The sequence below is a fragment of the Hypanus sabinus genome, chromosome 6, assembly GCF_030144855.1.
Source record: "Hypanus sabinus isolate sHypSab1 chromosome 6, sHypSab1.hap1, whole genome shotgun sequence".
NCBI classification, from domain to species: Eukaryota; Metazoa; Chordata; class Chondrichthyes; order Myliobatiformes; family Dasyatidae; genus Hypanus; species Hypanus sabinus.
The window spans coordinates 110072056-110097015 of NC_082711.1; the positions used below are offsets into that span (position 1 = coordinate 110072056).

General features: G+C 43.3%; 1 protein-coding gene across 1 annotated transcript in view; it reads right to left on the bottom strand.

The window, feature by feature from the left end:
* LOC132395748 (26S proteasome non-ATPase regulatory subunit 13-like) overlaps nucleotides 1-24496 on the bottom strand; it is a 70972-nt gene extending 46476 nt beyond the window's left edge. Inside the window, exons 1-5 of the mRNA XM_059972724.1 lie at nucleotides 24262-24496; nucleotides 22627-22705; nucleotides 12621-12655; nucleotides 5229-5284; nucleotides 4516-4559 (exon numbers count right to left, since the gene is read on the bottom strand). Of these exons, the coding sequence (XP_059828707.1) occupies nucleotides 4516-4559; nucleotides 5229-5284; nucleotides 12621-12655; nucleotides 22627-22705; nucleotides 24262-24359 (312 nt within the window). The 5' untranslated portion in view covers nucleotides 24360-24496. The remainder of the gene's footprint in view (nucleotides 1-4515; nucleotides 4560-5228; nucleotides 5285-12620; nucleotides 12656-22626; nucleotides 22706-24261) is intronic.
* Nucleotides 24497-24960: the final 464 nt, after the last annotated feature.

The window sequence follows — 24960 nt, forward strand, 5'->3', positions numbered from 1 at the left end:
TTTAGCACACCAGATGTGTTGCGGTCTTTGTTGCGTGTAGTTTTTCATGGATTCAATTTCATTCTTTGTGTTCCGCGCCTGTAAGACGATGAATCTTAAGGTTGTATATTGTATACTTACTTTGGTAATAAATTTGAACTTTGAACATAATGTAAGTGGTGGGTCTTTTGCTTATTCAACCTCTCCTTTCACAGCTGCCGCTTGTTCTCTGTGGTATAGCAAAGGTTATTTTCAAATAGTGCAGCTCCCTCTTGAACACGTTTGGCAGCGAAACACTACTAGAGTGCCAGTGAGCAGAGTTCAACTCTGCCGCTGCCTGCAGGAGCTTTCCACGTTCTCCTAATGACCACATGTCCTCCAACACGTACTGGTTTGCAGGTTAACTGGTCACATGGGTGTAATTGGGCTACACAGGCTCGTTGGGCCACAAGGACCTGTTGCCATGCTGTATCTCTAAATGAGAAAGGAAATCCTCCCCCCCCCAACCACATCAGTATCCAGACCTGACCCATTCCTCATGCTCCTTATGAAATCAGTCCAACATGTGGGATCACCACACACACACACAAATACACACATGCCCACAGCCATAAACCATGAAGCCATACCTGAACATTGTCCACACCTCGCGTCATCATCAAGGCCCTCCGTTGGTCAGTATCGACCATGGATGTTTTTCCCAGCTGTCTGCATGATACGCAAGCCGGGCAGTACAATGTGGAGAGCAAGCTATTGCCCGTGAAGCAGGCTCCCTTTCTTCACGCAGCTGATGAGTTCAAAGGAACGGCAGAGACTGATATAGTCTGGCGCCAGTGGCTTTGCAGGAATTGCCAGTCAGTGTAGAAGTCAACATAGGACAGCTTTAGGGACTCCAGCTCCATGGGACTTACTCCCAAAACCTTCCCCATGAGTGGGTACAGCCTCAATGCAGCAGAGGTTTGAGATCAGAGTTTTCCTTCTCCTAGATAAGCGGCCGATGATTGTGCTGGAGGCAGCCCACAAGTGTCACCGTGCTTCCGGTGCCAACGTAGCATGCCCACAACTTACTAACTCTGAACCGAATCTGTTTGGGATGTGGGAGGAAACCGGAGCACCCAGAAGAAACCCACAGTCACGGGGTGAATGTACAAACAGAGACGGGAATCAAGCCCTGATCAGTGATCGTTGGTGCTGTAAAGCTGGAAGATTGTTTAATGTCATTTCCTGTGTACAAGTGTATGGAGAACAAAAAAATTGTTACTCTGGACCCGATGTAGCCCACAAAAAAATCACAAGATAAAAAAACACAACAAGTATAAATACATAAAATTGCTTATATACAAAGATTTATTTTATGACCATAAAGTGATGCCAGGCACAGGCATGTCTGTACATAAGGTGGCTAGCAGGAAATCACAAGTAGTGGTGGTTGGGAGTGAGCAATTGTGCTAACTGCTACACTACCGTGTCTTCCTAGATGTAAAGGTCACTCATCCCTGTTACACTATACCTGAACTATACTATTCTGCTCCATGAATTATACCCAAGCTACCAGAGAAACCTTCCACACTGGACCTGTTCCTTCCTCCAAAACGTCACACAAATCCAACTCATGCAAATCCCTGAAAAAAATTGTCCCTAACCCCTATCTTAACCAACCCCACTATATCTTTACCTAAAACAAAAAAAAAACTACATGTATTCTTCAGGATTCCCTAAGGAGTAACTTGCAGGTTGAGTCGGTGGTAAGGGAGGCAAATGCAGTGTTAGTATTCATTTTAACAGAACGAGAACATAACAGCAAAGTATGTAATGCGGAGGCTTTATAAGGCATTGATTAGATCGTAGTTAGAGCATTGTGAGTGGTTTTGGCCCCTTATCTAAGAAAAGATATGCTGGCATTGGGGATGATCCAGAGGAGGTTCACGAGAATATTCCCAGGAATGAAAGGGTTAATAATATGAGGAGTTCTGAAGGCTCTGGACCTGTCCTTGCTGAAGTTTAGAATGGTGGGGGGTGGGGGGCAAAGATCTCAATGAAACTTGGTAAGTATTACAAGGTCTAGATAGAGTGAGCATGGAGAGGATGTTTCCCATATTGTGAGATTCTAGGATCAGAGGGCACAGCCTCAGAATACAAGGATGTCAATTTAGAACAGAGATTAGAAGGAATTTCTTTAGCCATAGGGTGGTGAATCTGTGGAAATCATTGCCATGAATGGCTGTGGAGGCCAAGTTGTTGAGTATATTTAAAACTAAGGTTGGTAGGTTCTTGATTCGTAAGGCTACGGAGAGAAAGCAGTAGAATGGGGCTAAGAGGGATAATGAATCAGCTGTGACGAATTGGCAGAACGGACTCAATGAGCTATATAACCTAATTCCACTCTACGTATTTTGGTCTTAGGGAAATACCGCATGCTCCCACAGAACCATACCCAAATAAAACATCTAGTCTTGAGAGACTGGGTCCAAACTTAAACTACTGCTGAATCACGCCAAGCAGCACTCAAAACACAAATTAGTCCTGATCCCTACGGAATTCTTTACAACGAGAATCACTCCTAATCTCTACTGAACCATTTTCAAAAACCATTTTCAAAAAGAGTTCAATCTGGGAAAGTGTGAAGCAATTCACTTTGGAATGTTGAACTTGAGGGCAGAGCACAGGGTTAGTAAAAGGACTCTCAGCAACGTGGAGGAACAGAGGGATCTTGGGGTCCACGTCTATAGATCCCTCAAAGCTGCAGAGCAAGATGATAGCGTGGTAATAAGGCATATGGTGTGTTGGCCTTCATTAGTTGGGGGACTGAGTTCAAGAGCTATAAGACAATGCTACAGCTCTATAAAGCCCTGTTTAGATTACACTTGGAGAATTGTGTTCAAGTCTGGTTACCTCATAGGGATGCAAAATACCAGAGAGGTTACAAAGATTTACCAGAACGCTGACTGGATTAGAGAGCACATCTTATGAAAATAGGTTGAGTGAGCCAGGGGTTTTCTCTTTGAAAGGAAGGAGAATAAGAGGAGACTTAATAGAGGATTGAGTGGACAGCCAGAGGCTTCTTTAGCCAAATTTGGACATGGCTAATACAAGGAGTCTTAACTGTAATTGGAAGAAAGTGTAAGGAGTGTGTCAGATGTAAGTGGGAGCATGGTATACACTGCCAGGGGAGGTGGTAGAGGCTGATTCACTAGAGATACTTAAAAGACTCTTAGATAGGCACGTGGATGAAAGAAAAATGGAGGGAAAGCTTAGACTGATCTTAGAGTAGTTGAAAGGGTCAATACAACATTGTGGGCCCTAGGGCTTGTACTGTTCTATGTACAAACAGGACTTGCTGCATGTTCCAATGGAAATGCATCAAGTTTTACATACCCCAACCACCTTGCTCCCTATTCTGGTGAAAACTTGCACAATACTCTGAGCTCACCAAAAAAAAAAGCCCACATCCAACTGGAACTTCTCCTGGTACAACTGAAACCAAACCTGTTAAATTGTTATTTTCTTTGCAGTTTAACAATTAATTGCCTGCTTGTATTTTATATGACTACTTATATACATGTCAGCATGTTTCCAAGTGGCCACCGTATGTATATGCATTGGTTCAGTGTGTCCCCTAGTGGTTACATTTGCATTACTCTGGAAAGCTCTGGAAGCGTCCCTGGTGCTGCATTATTTGAATAGGGGCTATCTGAGTGGCTGACTCTTATCTGTAAATCTGAGTGGAATTTTTCTTATCTATAAAGAGCTGACCACATGATGGCATCATCATCTTTTGGCTCCTTTTCACTTTCCATCACTGCCCACTTTCCAAAGTTATTTGTTCCACTACATTTAATAAAACGATCATGAAGTAACCAGTTATGTACCTCATGCCCGACTTCCAAAAGAACTTTAGATTAAAAACATCAGAATCTGACAGACCAAAATGTGGAACTGCTACATTGCCAAACCAGAGAAACCTCATTAACACCCTGAACAACCAATCTCAAAGCCAATCTGATTCCAGGCACCTTGTCAGATCAAATGGGTCCTCATTCCTGAAAATTGCCCTCAAAACTATAAGTATATTCTCTCTTCCCCACTTTTTCCATTACCCATTCTGGCTCCCCCTTATGCCTTCTCTTCTCCCTCTAGTTCCCTTTCTCCAATGGTCTACTGTTCTCTCCTGTCAGATTCCTTATTCTTCACCCCTTTACCTTTTCTACCTATCACCTCCCAGATTCTCATTTCATCTCTCCACCAACCACCCACATTCCCCCTCACCTATCACCTAATAGCTTGTCCTCCTCCCACCAGCCTTGTATTCTAGCTTCTGTCCCTTTCCTTTCCAGTCTTGAAGGAGGGTCTTGGCCCAAAATAATGTCAACTGTTTATTTCCCTCCACAGATGCTCCCTGATCTGCTGGGTTCCTCCAGCATTTTACATGTGTTGCTGTATTTGGTTCCAAATACTCCAGAGGTACAGGTATGTTTTATGTGCAGTTGAACTGGACATTAAAATGCTGAGGATATAAGGCTGTCTCTTGTAGTTTACCTTCTCCCAAGTTTTTTCCAGGAGAGACAGTGCCATTTGTGCATCTGAGAAAAGAACAAAACATCAGGAAACTGGGCAGAAATTAGGCAATTCAATTTTTATTTTCCCATAGGAACATCAGCTTGACATACACCATTTGATGTTACTATGCTATGACTCAATATGTGTTGCAATGAGCACTTACCCAGAATCAAGATGCTGGCCATGTCACCACCTGCCCCCCCCCCCCCCCCCAACACACCCTTCCTCAAACACCAGTATCCTCCTATGCCAACAAAAGCTGACCAAAAGAAACTCATGGCAGTTCTCAGGTCCACACCACCACATTCAGGAACAGGTGGTTGTATATAGTGCACATACTTTGATAATAAACGTACTTTGACTTTGAGGGGGGACAGGAACCTGAAGAGAGAAACTCAACTGCTTCTTCCCCTCTGGCATCAGATTTCTGATGATCCGTGAACCCATGTATACTACCTCAGATATTTTTGCTATCTTTTTACTGTATTTGTAGCATATTTATCTACTACATGGTACTGCAGCTACAAAATGCAAAACAACAAATTTCACGAGGTATGTCAGTGATAATAAAACTGACTCAGATTCCGGGATAGTCCATATATTTAAAAATCTCAAATACACGTAGGATTGCTTTTGCAAAATATAAACAAACAGGCTAAATGGATGAACTGAAACGGAGTGTGGAAACATACCATTCATCTGTTGAACCACACGCAGAATAATTTCCACCAGGGATAGAGGGTTTATTCTGTGTGAAAAAGCATTAATTCCAGCATCAGTGAACCTTCTGTGTTGAATACACTACTGAAATTACAGAACAGTTTTAAAAATAAATACATCCAATCCCCAGCTGTTTTGCGAAATATCCTCGGGTGAAGGGCAGCTTTCAAAAATGCATCCACTCACCATCACCAAGGACTCAAAAGGGTAGTTCTAGTGCAGAGCACGTAACGCACAACTGCAATTCTTTTTGGTTAGAGTCAGTCATAGACAAGTACAGTGCAGAAACAGGCCATTCAGCCCACCTAGTCCATGCTGAACCATTTAAACTGCCCACTCCCACCGACCCGCACCCAGACTGTAGTCCTCCATACCCCTCCCATTCTAGTACATATCCAAATTTCTTAAATATTGAAAAGAAACCTGCATCTACCACTTGTGCTGGCAGCTCATTCCACACTCTCACAACCCTCTGAGTGAAGAATTTTCCCCCCATGTTCCCCTTAAACTTTTCATCTTTCACCCTTAACCCATGACCCAACCTCAGTGAAAAACGCCTGCTTGCATTTACCCTAACTATAACTACTCATAATTTTGTATATTTCTATCAAATCTCTCATTCTCCTACTTTCTAAGGAATAAAATCCTAACCTACTCAATCATTCCTTATAACTCAGGTCCTCCCGTCTTAGCAACATCCTTGTAAATTTTCTCTGCACTCTTCCAACCTTGCTTACATCTTTCCTATAGGTAGCTGACCAAAACGGCACACAATACTCCAAATTAGGCCTAATCAATGTCTGATTCAACTTCAACATAACATCCCATTTCTTGTACTCAACTCTGATTTATGAAGGCCAATGTGCTAAAAGCTTTCTTTATGATGCTGTCTACCTGTGATGCCACTTTCAATGAATTATGGACCTTTATTCCTATATTTCTTTGGCCTACTGCACTCCTCAGTGCCCTACTGTTGACTGTTTAAGACCTACCTTGATTTGTCCTACCGAAGTGCATCGCCACGCACCTGTTTGCAGTAAAATCCACCTGCCATTTTTCAGTCCATTTTTCCAGCTGCTACAGATCCAACTGCAATATCTGATTGTCTTCCCCGCTATCCACTACACCCCTTGTCTTGATGTCATGCACAAATTTGCTCATCCAGATCATTGATGCGGATGACAAACAGCACTGATCCTTGTGGCACTCCACTAGTCACAGGCCTCCAATCGGAGAGGCAACCACCTTCTACCACTCTCTGGCTTCTTCCTCAATGCCAACGTTTAATCCAATTTGCTACCTCATCTTGACTGGACCACCCAACAGTCTGTGAGGTGTAGAGGAGCAAATTTGTGGAGAAATCGCAGACTGTTGTAAAAACAGTCTGCGATTTCTCCACAAATTTGCTTCTCTACACCTCATAGACTGTTGGGTGGTCCATTGCCCCATTAACATGGTCATACTTTTCTTATTCCCCAGTTCCATGCATAATGCCTCATTAGACGAGTTCTCCAGTCTGTCCTGACTGAGAACTGCTGTTACATTTTCCCTGACTAGTAACACCACCACCACTCCCCCTTTAATCCCTCCCATGCTGTCATGTCAAAAACAACAGAACCCTGGAATATTGAGCTGTCAGTTCTGCCACTCCTGCAACCAAGTCTCACAAATGGCTACAATATCATAATTCCAGGTGTTGATCCATGCCCTGAGCTCATCTGCCTTCACTACAATACTTCTCGCATTGAAACATACACAGCTCAGGATATTCGCCCCACCATGCTCAATCTTTTGATTCCCGACTTTGTCTGCAGTCAGCTTGTGTCACAACATCTGTCATGACAATTCTCTACTATCTGTTCTGACACTCTAGTTCCCACTTCCCCGTGTAGCACTAGCTAGGATATTAGTCCCCCTCCAGTTCAGGTGGAAACCTGAACAAATCCCACCTTCCCTTGAAGAGAGCCTGATGGTCCAAAAATCTGATGCCCTCCCTCCTACACCAACTCCTTAGCCATGTGTTAAACTACACGATTTTCTTAGTTCTGGCCTCACTTGCATGTGCTTGGGGTAGCAATCCTGAGGCACAACCCTGGCGGTCCTGCCCTTTAATTCACTCCCTGAACTCACTTTGCAGAACCTCTGTCACTCTTTCTACCTATGTCGTGGGTAGACTGCAACCCCTGGGCACTCACCCTCCTACATAAGAATGCTGAGGACTCGACTAGTTATGTCCCAGTTATGTACTCAGGAGGCGACATACCATCTGGGAACCTGTTCTCACCCTCAGAACCTCTTCTCTATTCCTCTCCTTCATGAATCCTCTATCATCACAGCTCATCTCTTTGCCCCTTCCCTTCTGAGTCACAGAGCTAGGCAGTGCCAGATTCCTGACTGCTGTGACTTTCTTCTGCTAGGTCATCCCTCCCCCTCCCCCGACTGCATCCAAAGTGGTATGCCTGTTGTTGAGGGGACTGGCTGCATAACCACTTTCCCCTTCCTGTCACCCAGTCTCCTGTATCCTGAACCTTAGGTGTAACCACCTCGCTATGCATCCTATCCATCACCCCCTCAGCCTCCCGAATGATCCGGAGCTCATTCAGTTTCAACTCTAACTCTGTAATGCAGTGTGTTAGAAGCTGCTGCTGGATGCAATTCTCTCTGGTGTAGTGATCAAGGACTCCGAAGGTCTCCCTTCCTTTCCACAACCTGCAACAGGAGTACAGTATTCAACGATATTGCCTGACAGCTCCACTGTTGCAACTATGCAAATATAAAGAAGGAAAACAATAGATATACTGGGGGGAAAATCTATGTAGAGCTTTTATGCCTTCTCTCACACAAGCCTCTCCTCGCTGAAGCCTCAGAGCTAAAACTTCAAGATCCCCACTCTAACACTGTCCACTTCAACAAAGGCCGCTTGCGTTTGCCCTTTAATTTGTTCTCGCCAATCAATCCCAAATGCTGACACCAAACTGCCACAAAGTGATGTCTTATATACTAAACTGGCGTCATCATCTCACGCTTCCGATTTCCAAATGGGCGTCGCTCAAAACACCAAACAGCCATGAACCGAACCTTATGTACTCAGTCAGCAAACCCAGGTGAGCGACATCATCTCACACTTCAGATCACTGATTAGCTGCTGCTCAAAAAGTTGTCTTCCTCTTCTTTTTAGCCCGTCAGTCCTACTGAGGCATAGGCCACTGATAGCAGCTCACCAGCGTCCTCTGTCCTGGGTCAGTTTTTGAAGTGGTCCCTAAGTGCAACCCATCTTTAAAGACCCTTCATCTCCCAGTGAAGATGTCTTTGGAGCTTCTGTTGGCATTTCTGTAACTCTTAATTTTTAATTTGATGGGGTTGATAGGCCCATGCCCAACTCTCCTCCTTTCGCTGCCAATCTTGGGACCATCCTTGGTGGAGCTAATTTTTTAGGTTGTTAAATGTAATTATTTTCTTTATTGCCCATGCTAGTTACCCTTAAGGTATTTAGAGTCAGATTGTGAAGGTATGGTATCATAGAACATAGCAAAGAGGAAGCAGTTCCCCTCCAACTACCTTTTTAAATAAATACTCCTGAATATCCAAGTCCTCATAAATGCAATCAGAATGTACCCACTTATTTTCAATTACATCATTGACTCATTTAATCTGTGGGCATTCAGATAAACTGCCTTTTATCTTACTTCATCGCTGTTCATCCCTCCCCAACATTGAACACATCTACAGAGCACTGTCACAGGAAAGCAGCATCCATTATTAGAGACCCCCACCATCCTTCTCATTTCTGGCATCAGGAAGGTAGTACAGGAACCTCAGGACTCCTCACACCACCAGGTTCAGTAACAGTTATTACCCCTCAACCATTAGGCTCTTGAACCAGAGGGGATAACTTCTCTCAGCACCACTCACCCCATTACTGAACTCATGTTGTTGGTATTTATTACTTATTTATTTTTTGTTAACATTATCCTTTTTTTATTTTTGTATTTGCATAGATTGTTGTCTTATGCACATCTGTTGTTTGTCCATCCTGCAGGTGAGGTCATTCATTGATTCTATTGTATTTCCTACATTTACTGTGAATGCTACATAAATGTAGTTTGATCATTGATTTAGTTTGAACTTTGTATTTGTTGACAAATGTAGGTTCTGCTTCTTAATGAGATACATCATTTACCATTGCCTCTAATTGCCTATACTATTGCTTTTCCAGAGCAACACATGCGAAATGCTGGAGGAACTCAGCATCCGCGGATAGAAACAGACAACTGCCATTTCAGACGAAGACCCTTCATCAGGATTTAGAATTATGTACTTAGAGATACAGTGCTGAACAGGCCCTTCCAGCCCCTCAAGCAGCATCACCCAGCAACGCACTGATTTAACCCTAGCTTAATCACGGAACAACTTACAACGACCAATTAGCCTAATGATCAGTATGTCTTTAGACTGTGGGAGGAAACCCTCGCGCATATGGGAAGACATACAAACTGTCTTAGAGAAGACGCTGGAAATAAACTCCAATGCCCTGAGCTATAATAGTGTCAAGCAATCCCCTATGTGATTGTGCACCCTTAAGGCTCTCAGCCTGAAATGTCGACTCACTATTCCCCTCTACAGATGCAGCCTGACCTGCTGAGTCCCTCAAGCATTCCCAGCATCTGCCTTCCTGTTCTATTTTCCTCGTTTCTTCTATCCGCCACCTCCTTTTTCCCCGTTTCTTCTCTGATTCTATCCTCCCAAGTTCAAAGCAAATTTATAACCAACATACATATATGTCTGCTTATACAAACCTGAGATTCATTTCCAATTCACTCCTTTCCACCAAGCAAGACTGAACCCTTCTCAATAGCACTGGAACCCCGTCCTCTGTTTATGCAACCCCCCCCCCCTTCATACAAGGGTAAGTGTCCCCTTTCCACTGAGGTGCATTCTGCCTGCTGGCCTGGTTGAAGGGCAATAACTGTTTTAATTCCTGGCCCACCTGGTTCAGGAACAATTATTACCCCTCAACCACAAGGCTCCTGAACCAGTGTGGACAACTTCACTCATCTCCACTCTGAACTGATTCCAGAACTTACGCTCACTTTCATGGACTCTACAACTCATGTTTGCATTAGTTAGCATTCTTTAGTTGCTTCTTTATAATTTATTTTGTATTTGGCAGTTTGTATTCCTTTTGCACATTGCCAGTCTTTGTTTATGTGTGGTTTTTAATTGATTCTGTTGCGTTTCTTTGTTCCACTGTAAATGCTCACAAGAAAAAGAATCTCAGGGTAGTGTTGCTCGTGTGTATAATTAATTTCCTGTTTGTATTTGTATAGTGCAACTACCTATATACATGTAACTGTTTAATATATTTCCTAGTGGTCTCAATATGTATATGCAATTGTCCAGTGTGTTCCCTAGTGATTACAATTCTCTGTCTTTCTGGAAGTTTCTTGGTATCACATTATTTGAATGGGGGCTATCTGATTAGTTAACTCTTATCCACATATTTGAATGGAATGTTTCTTATCTATGAAGTACAAGAAAGGCAAAACATGTTGCCCCACCACCTTTATTCTTTTTCTGTTCTTTGTTTGTACCTGCTAAATTTTCACTATTCCCCATTTCCAATTCTCCTTGTTCTATTAGTGCTTAATAAAACAATCACAAAGCACCAAGTTTTTAAGTATCTTCCTGACATCCAAAAGAAACTTGGAAAGAAAATATTAGAATATTATAATATTCCAACAGTAGAATATGGTGACACCTACGTACTTTGATAATAAATTTACTTTGAACCTCGTTGCCATCCACGGTTGTAAGCTGGACCTACCAAACAAACTTTCACAGTTTAAGAAGAAAGCTCCCTCAATTTTCTCATACAAATAGGAATGGGCAATAAATAGCAGTTTTGTTATTTATTTTCACTTAGCCATAAGAGTGCGGAATAGACTCTTCTGGTCTTTCGAGCAGTGCTGCCAGGCAACCTCCAACAAACCCAATTTAACCCTAACCGAATCACAAGACAATTTACAATGACCTATTAACCTACTAACTGATACATCTTGGACTGTGGGAGGAAATTGGAGCACTCAGAGAAAACCAATGCATTTCACGTGGCAGACGTACAAAAAGTCCTTACAAAGAACTCTGTGATTGAACTCTAACATTCTGAACATCACACTAACCGTTACGCTACCGTGGTGCCTCATGTCCTAAGAATGGATTGAAAAAGGAAAGACACAGGTAACTCTTTGTAGAGAAGATTCCTTTCATTCTCTATGTGGATTTTTGGAAAACTTTAATGTTAATCATTAAAGGTGCCTCAATATTATTATTCAAGTGAATTCAAAGAATCTTAGTGCCTTTTCACCTTTGACTTCCAGAAGCCGTTCTATCCTACTGAGCCAAAACAAAGTTCTCACTTTTTTTTTAATTTATTTTTGCACATTGATTGTCTTTAGTATATATTTAATTCAGAGATATAGCATGGAACAGGGCCTTCTGACCCTTTAAGCTGCACCACACAGCAGTCCCCAATTTAACTCTAGTCTAATCAAGGGACAATTGTATAGCTTTTCATAAATTTTGTTGTATTTCTTTATTTTTTATGTAAATGCCTACAAGTAAATGAATCTCGAGGTAGCATATGGTAACATGTATATTGGCAACAAGTCAATGTACATAAGCACGCAGACATGGTCAAGAGGTTCAGACCAAACAGAAAGGGAAAGAAATGTGATCTAAGTGTCTTTGACTGCAGAATGATTGTTGGTGCCTGATGGGGTGGTTTGAGTATCTCAGAAACGGCTTATCTCCTGGGATTTTCACACCAACTATCTTGAGAGGTTACAGAGAATAGTGTAAAACAAAACAAAACCATCCAGTGAGCGGTAGTTCTGTGGGCGAAAACACGGTATTAATGAGGGAGGTCAGAGGAGAATGGCCAGACTGGTTCAAGCTGACAGGAAGGGGACCGCAACTCAAATAATTAAGCATTACAACAGTGCAGTGTAGAGGGGCATCTCTGAATACACACTGAACCTCGATGTGGGTGGGCTACAGCAGATAACCACACACATACACTCAGTAGCCATTTTATTAGGTGCAGGAGGTAGCTAATAAACTGGCCTCCAGGTATATATTTATTTTGAAAATACATTTACTATGACGTTTGACTTTGAGAATGAATATCACACCTCAAAAAGCATCCACCCGACTGTATCCCAAGCCAAGTCAGGATACTTGCATTACTTTCCCAACAGTTGAAACACACCTTATCATTGGAGCCCTTGCACAAAGAGATTACACTTTAAATCCAATTAGATCAATCATATTTTAGAGGAACTTCAGCAATCTTGCCAAATGCTTACCTGTGCTCAAAATCACTTATGAAGTTTTCATACAACTGTAATACAAAAATGGTATGGTTATATGTGGAGCCTTTGTATCTGGAATTAATTAACTTATCAGTTCTTTAAACATATCCAAAGAAGCTTATTGCCTTTGGTTAACAACTCAAAACAAGTGCAATGTTTTAAAGTAGAAACCATCAGGGGTTCCCAACCTGGGCTCCTCAAACCCCTCGGTTAATGGTAGGGGTCTAAAAAAGGTTGGAAACCCCCGAGTTCAAGGCTGCCTGACCTGCTGTGCTCCTCCAGCATTTTATGTGCGTTGCTCTGGATTTCCAACATCTACCGAATCTCTTGTGTTTAGCTATTTATAATTATTCAGGAGATTAAGAAAACTTAATCATCTTGACATGCAAACCGTATTTTGATTTTATCCAAACATCCATATTGAGCTTTAAAGTGTCCTATAAACAAAACAAATCCATAAAAGCAAAATTCTGTAAACAATCATCTCTGCTCCAATCACCAGAAGTGGAGTTTTCCAGTGACCAACCATTTTAATTCCTATCCCCATTCCATGGCCTCCTCCTTTGCTATGATGTGCCTGCCTTCAGGGTGGAGGAGTAACACCTCATATTCCATCTAATTTGTCTTCAAGTTGATGACATGAATATCAATTTTTCCTTCCAGTAATTTTCCCCTCTCCTTTCCCTCTTTTTCTATTCCCCACCCTAGCCCTTTACGCATTCTTTTCATCTGCTTATCACCTCCCCCTGGGTTTCCCCCTCCACCCTTCCTTTTCTCCCATGGTCCACTCTCCTCTCCTATCAGATTCCCTCTTCTCCAGCCCTTTACCTTCCCCACCCACCTGGCTTCACCTATCACCGTCCAGCTTGTCCTCCTCCCCTTTATATTTGCACCTTCCCCCTTCCTCCCCAGTCCTGATACAGGGTCTCGGTCCAAAACACCAATTGTTTATTCCCCTCTATATAAACACTGCCTGACCTGCTGGGTTCCTCCAGCATTGTACATGTGTGTGTTACTATGGATTTCCAGCATCTGCAGAATCTTTTGTGCCTATATTTATTATACTGCTATTTATGCACCAAAATATCCCAAATCACTTCACAGAAACATGTTCATAAGACCATAAGTCATAGGAATAGAATTTAGCTCATCAAATCCGCTCCATACAGTCCATCATGGCTTATTTATTGTCCCTTACAAGATTACGACATAAGAGCAGAATGTTGGGACAAAATTTATACCAAACCACAAAAGATATCAGTGCCAATGGACTGATCTTTCTCAAAGATTTACAAGTAGAGAGAGAAAGGTAGAAATGTTTGGGAAGGAGATTTACTGCTTAGAACCTTAGGAACAGTGTTCTTGGACCTCAGAATGCAGAGGTCCAATTAAAACAGGGGTTGAGGAGGAATTTCTTTAATCAGAGTGCGGTGAATCTGTGGAATTCATTGTCACAGATGGCCGTGGAGGCCAAGTCATTGAATATATTTAAAGTGGAGCTTGATAAGTTCTTGATTAATCAGGGTGACAAAGGTTATGAGAAGAAGGCTGGAAATGGAACTGAAAGGGATAATAATTCAGCCATGATGGACTCAATAAGCCAAATGGCCCAATTCTGCTCGTATGTCTTATAGTTTCTATGACTAAAATATGAACATCCAAGGCTCCAGGGAGCACACATTTCTTTGCAGGTTCCATTGGTGATGGATATAGGAGATGTTATACTGAGGGGATCTAGGGATCTTAAAGAAAGGATGAGAGTTGCCAGTCCAGGGGTCAGAGCAGGTGTCCAATTACAAGACCAAAGTGCAGTTCTGGTCAGTAGACTTATAGACAAGTCAAGATTTAAGTGGGGAAGGTGGGAGGTTGTCCACTTCAGATTGGACAGTCAAGGCTGTTGGAGTAGAACGTTTAATTATGTTCTTTGCAGTTTAACAATTAAAGATCAAAGTCCAAAGTACGTTTATCATCAATGTATAGAGTACATTGTGATTTGTATCCTGATAGGCAGTCACAAAACAAAGAAACCCTCCAGAACCCATAAAGAAAGAGCATCAAACACCCAATGTGCAGAGAGAAAATAAACATCACAAACAATAACCACAAGTAAATAGGGTTCTGAACTGAAGTCTGCAAAAACAGTTTCATAGCTCAGCAGTTTACTTTAGAGCAAAGCTATGGAGCAGTGATCTGAACTGGCCCATCCCTCATCTCGGGCTCCAACACCCTGCCCTATTCAGTCTGGCTGGGCACCTAATTTGATGTCCAAACGTCGGGTTCAATTGCCTCAATAAGCTCAGAGGTCAGGACCCTGCCACCTTGATTCAGCCTGTGCCCAACCTTTCCGATTTGGCTCCGCGCTTGAACCTCCACAACATTGGGTCCAGCTGGGCCAATCTGCTCTGATGTCTGGACCCCACTGTCACGTTTCGGACTGTAACCAACCTTTCCGATTCAGCCCTGGGCTTAAACCCCCATCCAAACATCGACTTTAGTCACTCTGTTGCCCAAACATAGCCGCCTGGATTTGGACTTCAGTATGGCACTTAAAACGATCAAACTTCAGGTCTTCCTCACCCTCGGCATGGGACCTGTCGCCTACCTTGCCTTGGTTCTGCCACATCGAATTGCCTCCAAGTCCAAAGGAAAGTTACAGACCATTACTCGCAATGATCATTTGCCAGAAAAAGTGAGATTAACATTTAGTTGTTCTTGTTTCGTTGGCCATCAGCCAGAGGCTCACCAGTGCCATCTCAATTGCCTGCTTGTATTTTATGTAACTACCTATATACATGTAACTGCTTAGTTAAGTTTCATAGTGGTCACAGTACGTATGCCTAATTGTTCAGTGTGTCCCCTAGTGGCTACAGTTCTTCCTATCATTCTGGAAAGTTTCTCTGGTGTTGTATTATTTGGATATGGATATATTTGACTGGTTAACTCTTATCTACATATTGAGATGGAATGTTTCTCATCTATGGCATAAAAAGCTGAGCACATCGGCCTGCCATATCTTCTATTACTTTCCATTGCTATTTGTTACTGCTCATCTCCAATTCTTTGCTCTGTTAGGACTGAGATTGTGAAGCCACAGGTCTTTCTTGTGTCTCTTTCTTGACTTCCAAAAGAACCCTGAATTAAAAACATCAGAATCCACAAAGCTCAGGAATAAACACAGGTTTCAGCATTAATTGGCAGTGACAGGATGCAGAGCTGGGCTGAGACATGGCAGACGATGTTCAATCTGGATGGTTTGGATGGTTGAATTTGACAGAGTACAGCATTCATGGTAAGATTCTTAGCAGTGTGGAGGAACAGCAGAATCTTGGGATCTACGTCCTTAGATCCCTCAAACCAGCTACGCAAGAATGCATATGGTGTGTTGGTTTTTATCAGTTGGGGGTAATTGAGTTCAAGAGAAATGAGATAATGTCTCAGCTCAATAAAACACTAGTTAAGACTATACTTCGAATATCATGACAGATCTTGTCCCTCATTCATTATATGAAGGATGTGTAAGCTTCAGAGAAGGTGAAGAGATTTACTAGGATGCCACCTGGATTAGAGAGCATGTCTTATGACGATAAGCTGATTGATCTAGGACTTTTCTCTATGGACTGAAGAGGAATAAGAGGGCCTTCCAGTAGAAAATGCTGGCTTGCTTGGTTTCAGTATCAAAATCAGGTTTATTATCACTGGCATGTGACATGAAATTTGTTAACTGAGCAGCAGCAGTTCAATGCAATACATAATCTAGAAGAGAAAAATAATAAATAAAATAAAAATAAGTAAATCAATTACAGTATATATATATATTGAATAGATTAAAAAACATGCAAAAAAACACAAATATTGTATATTTGAGGTAGTGTCCAAGGGTACAATATCCATTTAGGAATTGGATGATAGAGGGGAAGAAGTCATGATAATCTTAGTCGCTTTTCTTGTGATGCAAGACTGTTGAATGAAGCCAGTGGAATGCTGCAAGTCTGATTCTCTAACTTATTGGCAGAATGCAGAGGAACTGCGATCCCTGGGTCCAGAGAGAACAAGGCCTGTTGCCAGTTGCCCAGGACAGTGGCGGAGTCTGTTCATTCCACAGGAAGTGGTATGGCGCTGTGTACATGCTAGAGACTGTGCTGGCCTCCAGTGTTCACTCAGCAGAAGACAAGATGGATTGTCTTTGACTGCAGACTGCTGCAACATTCTTAGACTGTGTGACTTGGACTATAATTTTGAGTGACAGAATTTTACCAATATCTTATGTGCGCTATGGTTCCTTAAGGTTGTTATAGCCGGGGTGATAACAGGGTAAGCTCCCAATGGCATGCACCTCAAATAGCCTCTGACAACCAAGTCCAGCTCCTGGCCTTCACGTGTGGCTTAGCTATTAAGCCCGAATGAATCATTTCTACTGACAGAAGAAGAGGCAAAGGTGGGTTACTGGCATCTTAAAACCAGTCACTTCAGGCAGATGCAACTTGTTAGCCGTGGTTGGAAGCTTGGCGAGAAGGAAAACTGACCTCAAGCCTCCACTGCCTTGTAAGCTATACCCACTAATGAGGAAGGCTTCAGGGGTAAACCTCACCACCCCCCACCAGGGAAAAATACAGAGCTGGAGTCCCCAAGGCAACAAGTTCAACACTGCTGGTACCAAACCATATCGGTCTCTGCCATTCCTCTGGGTTCATCAGCTGCATGGCGAGGGGGAGCTTGCTTGTTCTCATTGTACTGCCCAGGCTTGCGTATCTAGACAGCTAAGATGCAAAATCTATGGTCAACTCTGGCTGTGTGTGACTGTTGGCCAGAGTAATGCTGTTTCATTTCACTGTGTCTGTGGTATTCGTATATGGCTGAAATACAGTTAAATTTGAACTTGGACATGATATGGCTAATGCGAGGGGGTATAATTAAGGTGATTGGAGGGAAGTATAAAGGGATGTCAGAGGTAAATTTGTTTTTTTTAAAATATACAGAGTGGTGGGTGCGTGAAATGTTCTGTCAGGGGTGGGAGTAAAGGCAGATACATTAGGGACATTTAAGTAACTCCTAGATAGACACATGGATGATAGAAAAATGGAGGGCTAGGTAGGCAGGAAGGGTTGGAATGATTGATCTTGTGCAGGTTAAAGGTAGATGTGGGGTCAAGCAATAAACAAGTGGAATTACGTGCCAATGGAGCAACTGTGTGTTTGGAAGCTTGTCTCAAGGTCAGACATTGAAAGGCTGTCAACAATCTGACCTAGGTTCCAACTGCTGTGCGGGAAAGGTCGCGATGAGAAGAAAACAGGTTCAATCCTGCTGATGTCAGCTATCAGACAAAAGCAAAGCACTGGCCCCTTTGTTTTTTTCCTCAAATATCAGCTCATATCTTCTTGAGAGGGTGAGTGAGAGAGATAATACACAGATATTGCAATTTATAGTTGGATTATGTATTGCACTGTTCTGTTGCCACAAAACAACAGATTTCACGTTAAATGTCAGGGATAAAACTAATTTTACTTTTAAGTACCTGGAAGAAATTTCTAGCACTAATATCAACCACTGCATAAGCTATGGGGCACAACAGCCAAGAGGCAAGTTCTCAATACTGCTTTCAGACAAGTAGTACAGGAGCCAGAAGATCCACACTCAGGGTTCAACACTTTCTCCTCTGCCATCAGGTTCTTGAACTGATCTGAAAACCCTTAGTACAACTTGAACTGTATTTCCCCCCCTCTCTCTCTCTCAATCTTGCATAAGTTTTATTTGTTTTGCACACCTAACAGAGGAAGGAAAGTTTGTTTCCACTGGTAAATGAGACTAGAACTACGGAACATGGCCTAAAACAAGGGGGTGTAGATTTTTAGAGCAGAGATGAGGAGAAACGCTCTTCCCAGAGTAGTGGAACTGTGGAGTTCTCTGCCCAGGCAAGCAATTGAGACTACTTCATTAAATCCAGTGGTTTCTGGTTAATTGTGCCAGTTAATCTGCATATTTGGGAAAAATTAAAAGAACAAATACTTATCAAGAAAATAGCTGGGATTCCCCTCAGTTATTTGACACCATGCCACTTAATAGGGGCAGTAAGCTTGTCGGAGTTTCTAACCAGTGTCAAACGTGCACGTGTTGCCATTAGACAATGAACTAATCTTAGAGCAAACAGATTTTAAATGACATCAGTTGTGTGTGTTTGTGGTCAAAAAGCAGTGACATTTGTCACTGATAGTTGGCGAGAAATAAGCAGCAGACAACACAGAACTGCTTTGCTCACTGCGGCTTCCAAGCATTCAGGGTTGAATCTGGCAGATACCAGAAACAATCCAGTTCAACTGAAACGATTTAATTACTTCAAAAAATTAATAGAGTCTGAAGGTATTGACAATCACCTTAAATGTTACAATGAAGATTTGAAGGATGCAGTTGCTGATAGCAGGCAGTCCATTATCTTACATGTCTTAGCTGATTTTGTTCATTTACAGTTGATCAAAAGAACACAAACTGAATTCCTCTGTTGATAACTATTAGCAACTGATACACACTTTTATAATATTGTAGTAGTATTGGTAGCATTCTAATTTGTTCTGTGTTTCATTTAAACACATAATTTGTTACTTAGTTCAATTGCAGTTTTTCTCTTTTTATACCTTTCTAAACTATTCCCATGAACTGTCAGCTAATTAGAACAGCTGCTCGACTGGGCCAAAATGTACTGACCCTGATTTGCCCAATATGACTGGAATCCACTGTACATTTAAGACACAGATAGCTTTTTGAATAGTAGGGGAATGAAGACTGGTAGTTGGAGCCAAGTTCATGGTCAGATCTGCCACGATCTATTGAATGGTGTAGTAGGCTCAATAGCTGCTCCTGTTCCTAGTTCTTAAGTATAATTTATGTTAATATACCAGTAATTATAATTTACTGCGCTACTGAAAAAGCTAATTTTTATGGCATTTATACCCCGCGTACGTATGCCTATGACAACCATAAACTTGAACTGTGGAGGTTGGTGTGGTAGAAGCGGGTAACCTGATGTGTTTTAAAACCTATCATGAACAATATAGTAAAACCGGTGGTGGTGGGTGGGGTGAGGAGATCGTCAACATATTGAGATTGGAGTCAGAAGTCTCTCTGTGGATCGGTGGGTGGGGACAGGGTTTTTATATGTATCGCTTCGCTCTTGTTCTGTTGCTGTCACTCATGTTGCTCTGCAGAACATCGCAGGCTTGATACATTGACATCGGTGCACGTGGCTAACTTGCAGGCTGCTCCCAGCACAGCCTTGTGTTGGTTGTTAGCACAAATGATGCATTTCACTGTGTGTTTCCATGTACAGTACATGTGATAAATAAATCTCAATCTGAACAGTGGAGTTGTACATCACCAAAATACACACGATGGCCTATCACATCCATACTGATCAAGATGTCCCCATTTGCCTGCATTTTGGTCAATATCCCTCCAGCCATATACTTACCTAAACACCTTTTACAGTAAACACTGTAACTGTACCAACATTTACAAATTCCGCTGGAAAATTCAGGGGCCAGATGTCTGCGAGTCCACTGGAGGCCGGTGGCCCAGGGGCGTCCTGTCCTGGGGTTGAAGGCCTGCTACATTTGTGAGCCAGTGGACGAGAGGGTCAAAAGGGGCTCGTTTTGCTGTTGTTGTTTCGTTCCAGTGTTGTTCTGCCGAGGATTGTGGGCACGTTACGTTGACGCCAGAATGTACAGTGACCCCAGCACGCCCTCAGGTTGTGTTGGTTAACGCAAACGACGCATTTCAATGTTTAGATATACATGCAAAAAATAAAGGAACTTGAATCCCTTACAGGTAACTCTATAGCCCCATTTTCTTAGACAGGAACAGTCCCACCCAGCTGGACGGCAGAGGTGAGATCTGGATGAGGGTGGACAAGGTCAATCAATGGTGAAGACTGTAGCACTGTGGGGAAGGAGAGCAAGAAGGAAGATTTGCTCAGTCAAATTACTTTGATTAAGGTAATTTCAATACAACAGCAAAAGAATTCTGCCTGGAGAGAAACAAGCAAGTAAAGCAAACAAATGTTTAGCTTTAATTTTATGTTGCTGCTCACTAAAGCAGAGGTCACAATGCCACGAGGTCGAAATCTACTAACTCTAACCATTCTGCTCAGCTGCTGCCTTCAGCATCTCCGCCCCATGCCTCCTCTCCATGAAACTGCTGGCATAATGTCAGTAGGGGGTTTTATTACTCAGTGTGTGTACTCCAGCATTTGTTCTAAAGCATATTAAAGACCATAACACACAGGAGCAGAAGAAGGCCATTCTGTCCATCGAACCTGCTCCACCATTCCATCATGGCTGACTGATTATCCCTCTCAACTGCATTCTCTTCCCTTCTCCCCCATAACCTTTAACACCCTCATATCTGTTCTAAATGGACGTGCCTCTATTCTGAGGCTGTGCCCTCTTGTCCTAGACTCCTCCATTATGACAAACATCATCTCTACATCTACTCAATCTTGGCCTTTAGAGATTCAATAGGTTTCAGTGAGTTCCTTGATATTCTTCCAAATTCAAGCGAGTATAGGAAGGGCCAGGAATACATCTAGAAACCATCCAAAACTTCATTTGGTCATAAATGCAAATCACAGGTGACGACGGAAAAAATTGTTTGCAGAAATCTATCTTCTTTAAGTGCTTACAACTGCAAAGCCAATTCCATTAAAAAAAACACACAGGAGATGTCCATCTCCACCCAATGAAGCGCAACTGCCTTAAATCCACTTTTGAATATGAACCAACAACATTTACACCCCATGACAGAATACAGTGTAGGGAAGTGTATGGTCATGCAGTTTGGTAGAAGGAATTAAGGTGTAGACTATTTTCTAAATGGCAAGAAAAATTCAAAAATCAGAGGTGCAAAGGGACTAGGGAGTCCTCGTGCAGAGTTCCATAAATGTTAAACTTGTAGGCTGAATCGGTGGTAACGAAGGCAAATGCAATGTTAGCATTCATTTCGAGAGGACTAGAATATAAAAGGAAGGATGTAATGTCAATGGCTTAAAAGGCATTGGTTAGACAGCACTTGGAATATCGTGAGTGGTTTTGGGACACATATCTAAAAAATGTGCTGGCATTGCAGAGGGCCCAGAGGAGGCTCACAAGAAAGACTCTGAGAATGGCATATGAGGAGCGTTTCAAGCCTTAGGGCCTGTACTTGGAGTTTAGAAGAATGAGGGGGATCTCCTGAAACTTGTCAAATATTGAAAGGCTAGATAAAGTGGATGTTTTCTATAGTGAGAGAGTCTAAGAACAGAGGGCACTGTCTTGGAATAAAGGGACGAGGAATGTCTGTAGAGGCCAAATCATCAGGTACATTTAAAGTGGAGGTTGATTGGTTCTTGATCAGTCAGAGTGTCAAAAGTTACAGGGTTGAGAAAGGATAATAAACCAGTCATGATGGAATGGTGGCACAGACTCGATGGGCTAATTGGCCTGATTCTGCCCTTGCGTGTATAGTCTTATGAAAAGTGGGAAACATTGTTTGAGAGCTTGCGATTATTCATGCATTTTTCTGGCCGCTACCTGCAAGACCAAAATTTGTTTATTGTTCTAATCGACCTACCAACACAAAAGAGATCGACAGCATTAAAAACAAATAGAAAACTTGAAAAATGTTGCCAGGACTTGGAAGACCTGAGCTTCCAGGGAAGGATCCAATAAGTTAAGACTTTATTCTTGGAATGTAGAAAATTGAGTGGAGATTTGATAGAGGTTTCCAAGTTATGAGGGGCATAGACAGGGCAAATGCAAGCAGACCTTTTCCACTGAGGGTGGGTGAGACTAGAACTAGAGGTCATGGGTTAAAGGTGAAAGGTGGAACCTTTTCACTCAGAGGGTGGCGTGTGTGTGGAGCCAGTGTCTAAAACAAGACAGTGTTTCAAGCTGAGAGGAGAAATAGGAAGCTATAATGTGGCTTCCTAGCCCATACATATCCTACAAGTTAAGGGTCGTTTAATTACATCCCCTACCTGTAAGAGATTGTCCCCAGATGGGAAACAGGGAATCAGTGTGAATTCCAGCAGCTCCACTGTGAGTTGATGCCAGAGCCTAGAACAAAAGAGAGGAGTTAACATTAGATCATAGGACTGTAAAACATGGGAACAGAATTAAGCCTTTTGGCCCATCAAGTCCACTTTCCTATTCTATCATGGCTGATTTATTGTTCCTCTCACTTCCATTCTCCCACCTTCTCCCCGTAACCTTTGACGCCCTTACTAATCAAGAACCCATCAACCTTAATTTTAAGTACCCCCAATGACCTGGCCTCCACAGCCCCTGTGGCAATGAATTCCACAGATTCACCACATCTGGCTGAAGAAATTTGTCATCTCCATTCTAAAGGTGCATCCTTCAATTCTGAGGCTGAGCCCTCTAGTGCTAGACCCCACTAATGGAAACAATCTCTCCACATCTAGGGCCTTTGCATGATTCCTTGGGTTTCAATGCGTTCTTCACCTCATTCTTCTGAACCCTAGCCAGTACAGGCCCAGAGCCATCAAACACTCCTCACACACTAGCCTTTTCATTCCCAGAATCATTTTTGTGAACTTCCTCTGGACCCTCTCCAATACCAGCACATCCTTTCTGAAAACTGCTCACAATACTGGTCTGACCAGTGTCTTATAAAGCCTCAGCATTTCATCCTTGCTTTTAGGTTTCGATCTTCTCAAAATGAATTTGCCGTCCTTACCACCGACTCAACCTGCAATTTACATTTGAAATAGAGGTGGGTGACTTATAAGACACTTTGCAATCTATCCTTGTGAAATGAAATTAGACACATAAAGGCTGATGGAAATATGGTCAGCATCTGTCAGTGAAAGGGCATGGTTGCATCTCTCCTACTGCAGTCATGCTGCATTGGATTGGGAAAAGCTGCAGAGGGTTGCAAACTCAGCCAGCTCCTTCATGGAACTGGCCTCCCTAGCATAGAAAACATCAAAAGGCGGCGTCCATCATTAAGGACCCCTATCACCCAGGGCATGCCCTCTTCTCGTTGCTACCATCAGAGAGGAGGAACAGGAGCCTGAGGACACACACACTGAACGTTTCAGGATCAGCTTCCTCCCCTCCACCATAAGATTTCTGAACGGACAATGAACCCATGTGCACCACCTCAGTACACTATTGAATTTTCGTACATACTGGTTGCAATTTAAGGACAGCTGCCGCAAAACGACTTTCACGACACGTCGGTGTTAAGAAGCCTGATTTCGAATCCAGGCGTGGCGAAGAAGACCACATTGACTCTGCATTCGTTAGCCAGCCCAACCCCTGACCAAGGCAGGCAGGCTGCGCAATTTGGCCGGCAAAGAGGATAGGATGCGAGGTCGAACCGCACCCACCCCCTGATTCTCCAGCCACTCAACTCAAGATGAAAAGGGGGCAAGTCACCTCATCCCGCATAAGTTATACGCCGGGGTGAGGGGGGGGGTCACAAAACTGAGTGACCCCGCCCGCCTGGTCCCCTTCCCCCGGGGAGAAGAGGCTGCCCAGTCACGCCTATGGCCAGGAGAGAAGGGGAGACCCAGAACTCCCCTCCCCACACCTCCAGAGGAGGCCGAGGGAGGGTGGGGGTGGGGGCGGGGAGGGCGAGGCCTCACCTCCGGTTGTAGAAGGTCTCCATCCTCTGCCAGCGCTCGGCCGCATCCCCGCTGTCTGCCTCCTGCTGCCGCCGCAGAAACCCCACTGGGTCCCTCATCCTGCAGATCCTCACGGCCGCACTGCAGCCGACGGTCGGTTTACCGCCCTGCCGCGGGGGGGGAGGGAGACCCGTCAGTCAACCTGGTCACGCCCCCAGGGGCTCCTCACAGCCCCGGCCGCACCCCTCAGGAACCGACACAGTCTTGGCCACGCCCCTCAAGAAATGTCTCCCCGTCCTGGCCCCGCCCCCAACCCCGCCTGCAATGAACCCTGGTCCCTGCGGCCCAATCTCGCCCCGCCCCTTTCTCCGCCCACTACGTTACCCTGGTAACCGTCAATCTGAGTCGCACTCCCCACAGCCATGGTAACTATCGAAGCGGCCTTGGTCTTGCTCCGAGCGCAAAAAGTGAGGGCTGGTTTTGATAACATCAAATCTGCAATGAAAGCACAACATGCTGTCCGAGTCAGGGAGCGTTATCGGAAAGAGAAAATGAGTTACCGTTGATGTTATCAAAACCAGCCCTCACTATCCCCAATACCGATAACCGTGCACCATAAACTGTGCCTCATGTATGAGCCATTCATGGTCCTTCCTTCCTTTACTGGCTTTAATGTAACCCTGGCGTTTATTTCACTTCTCTACCACGATGGCTGAATAA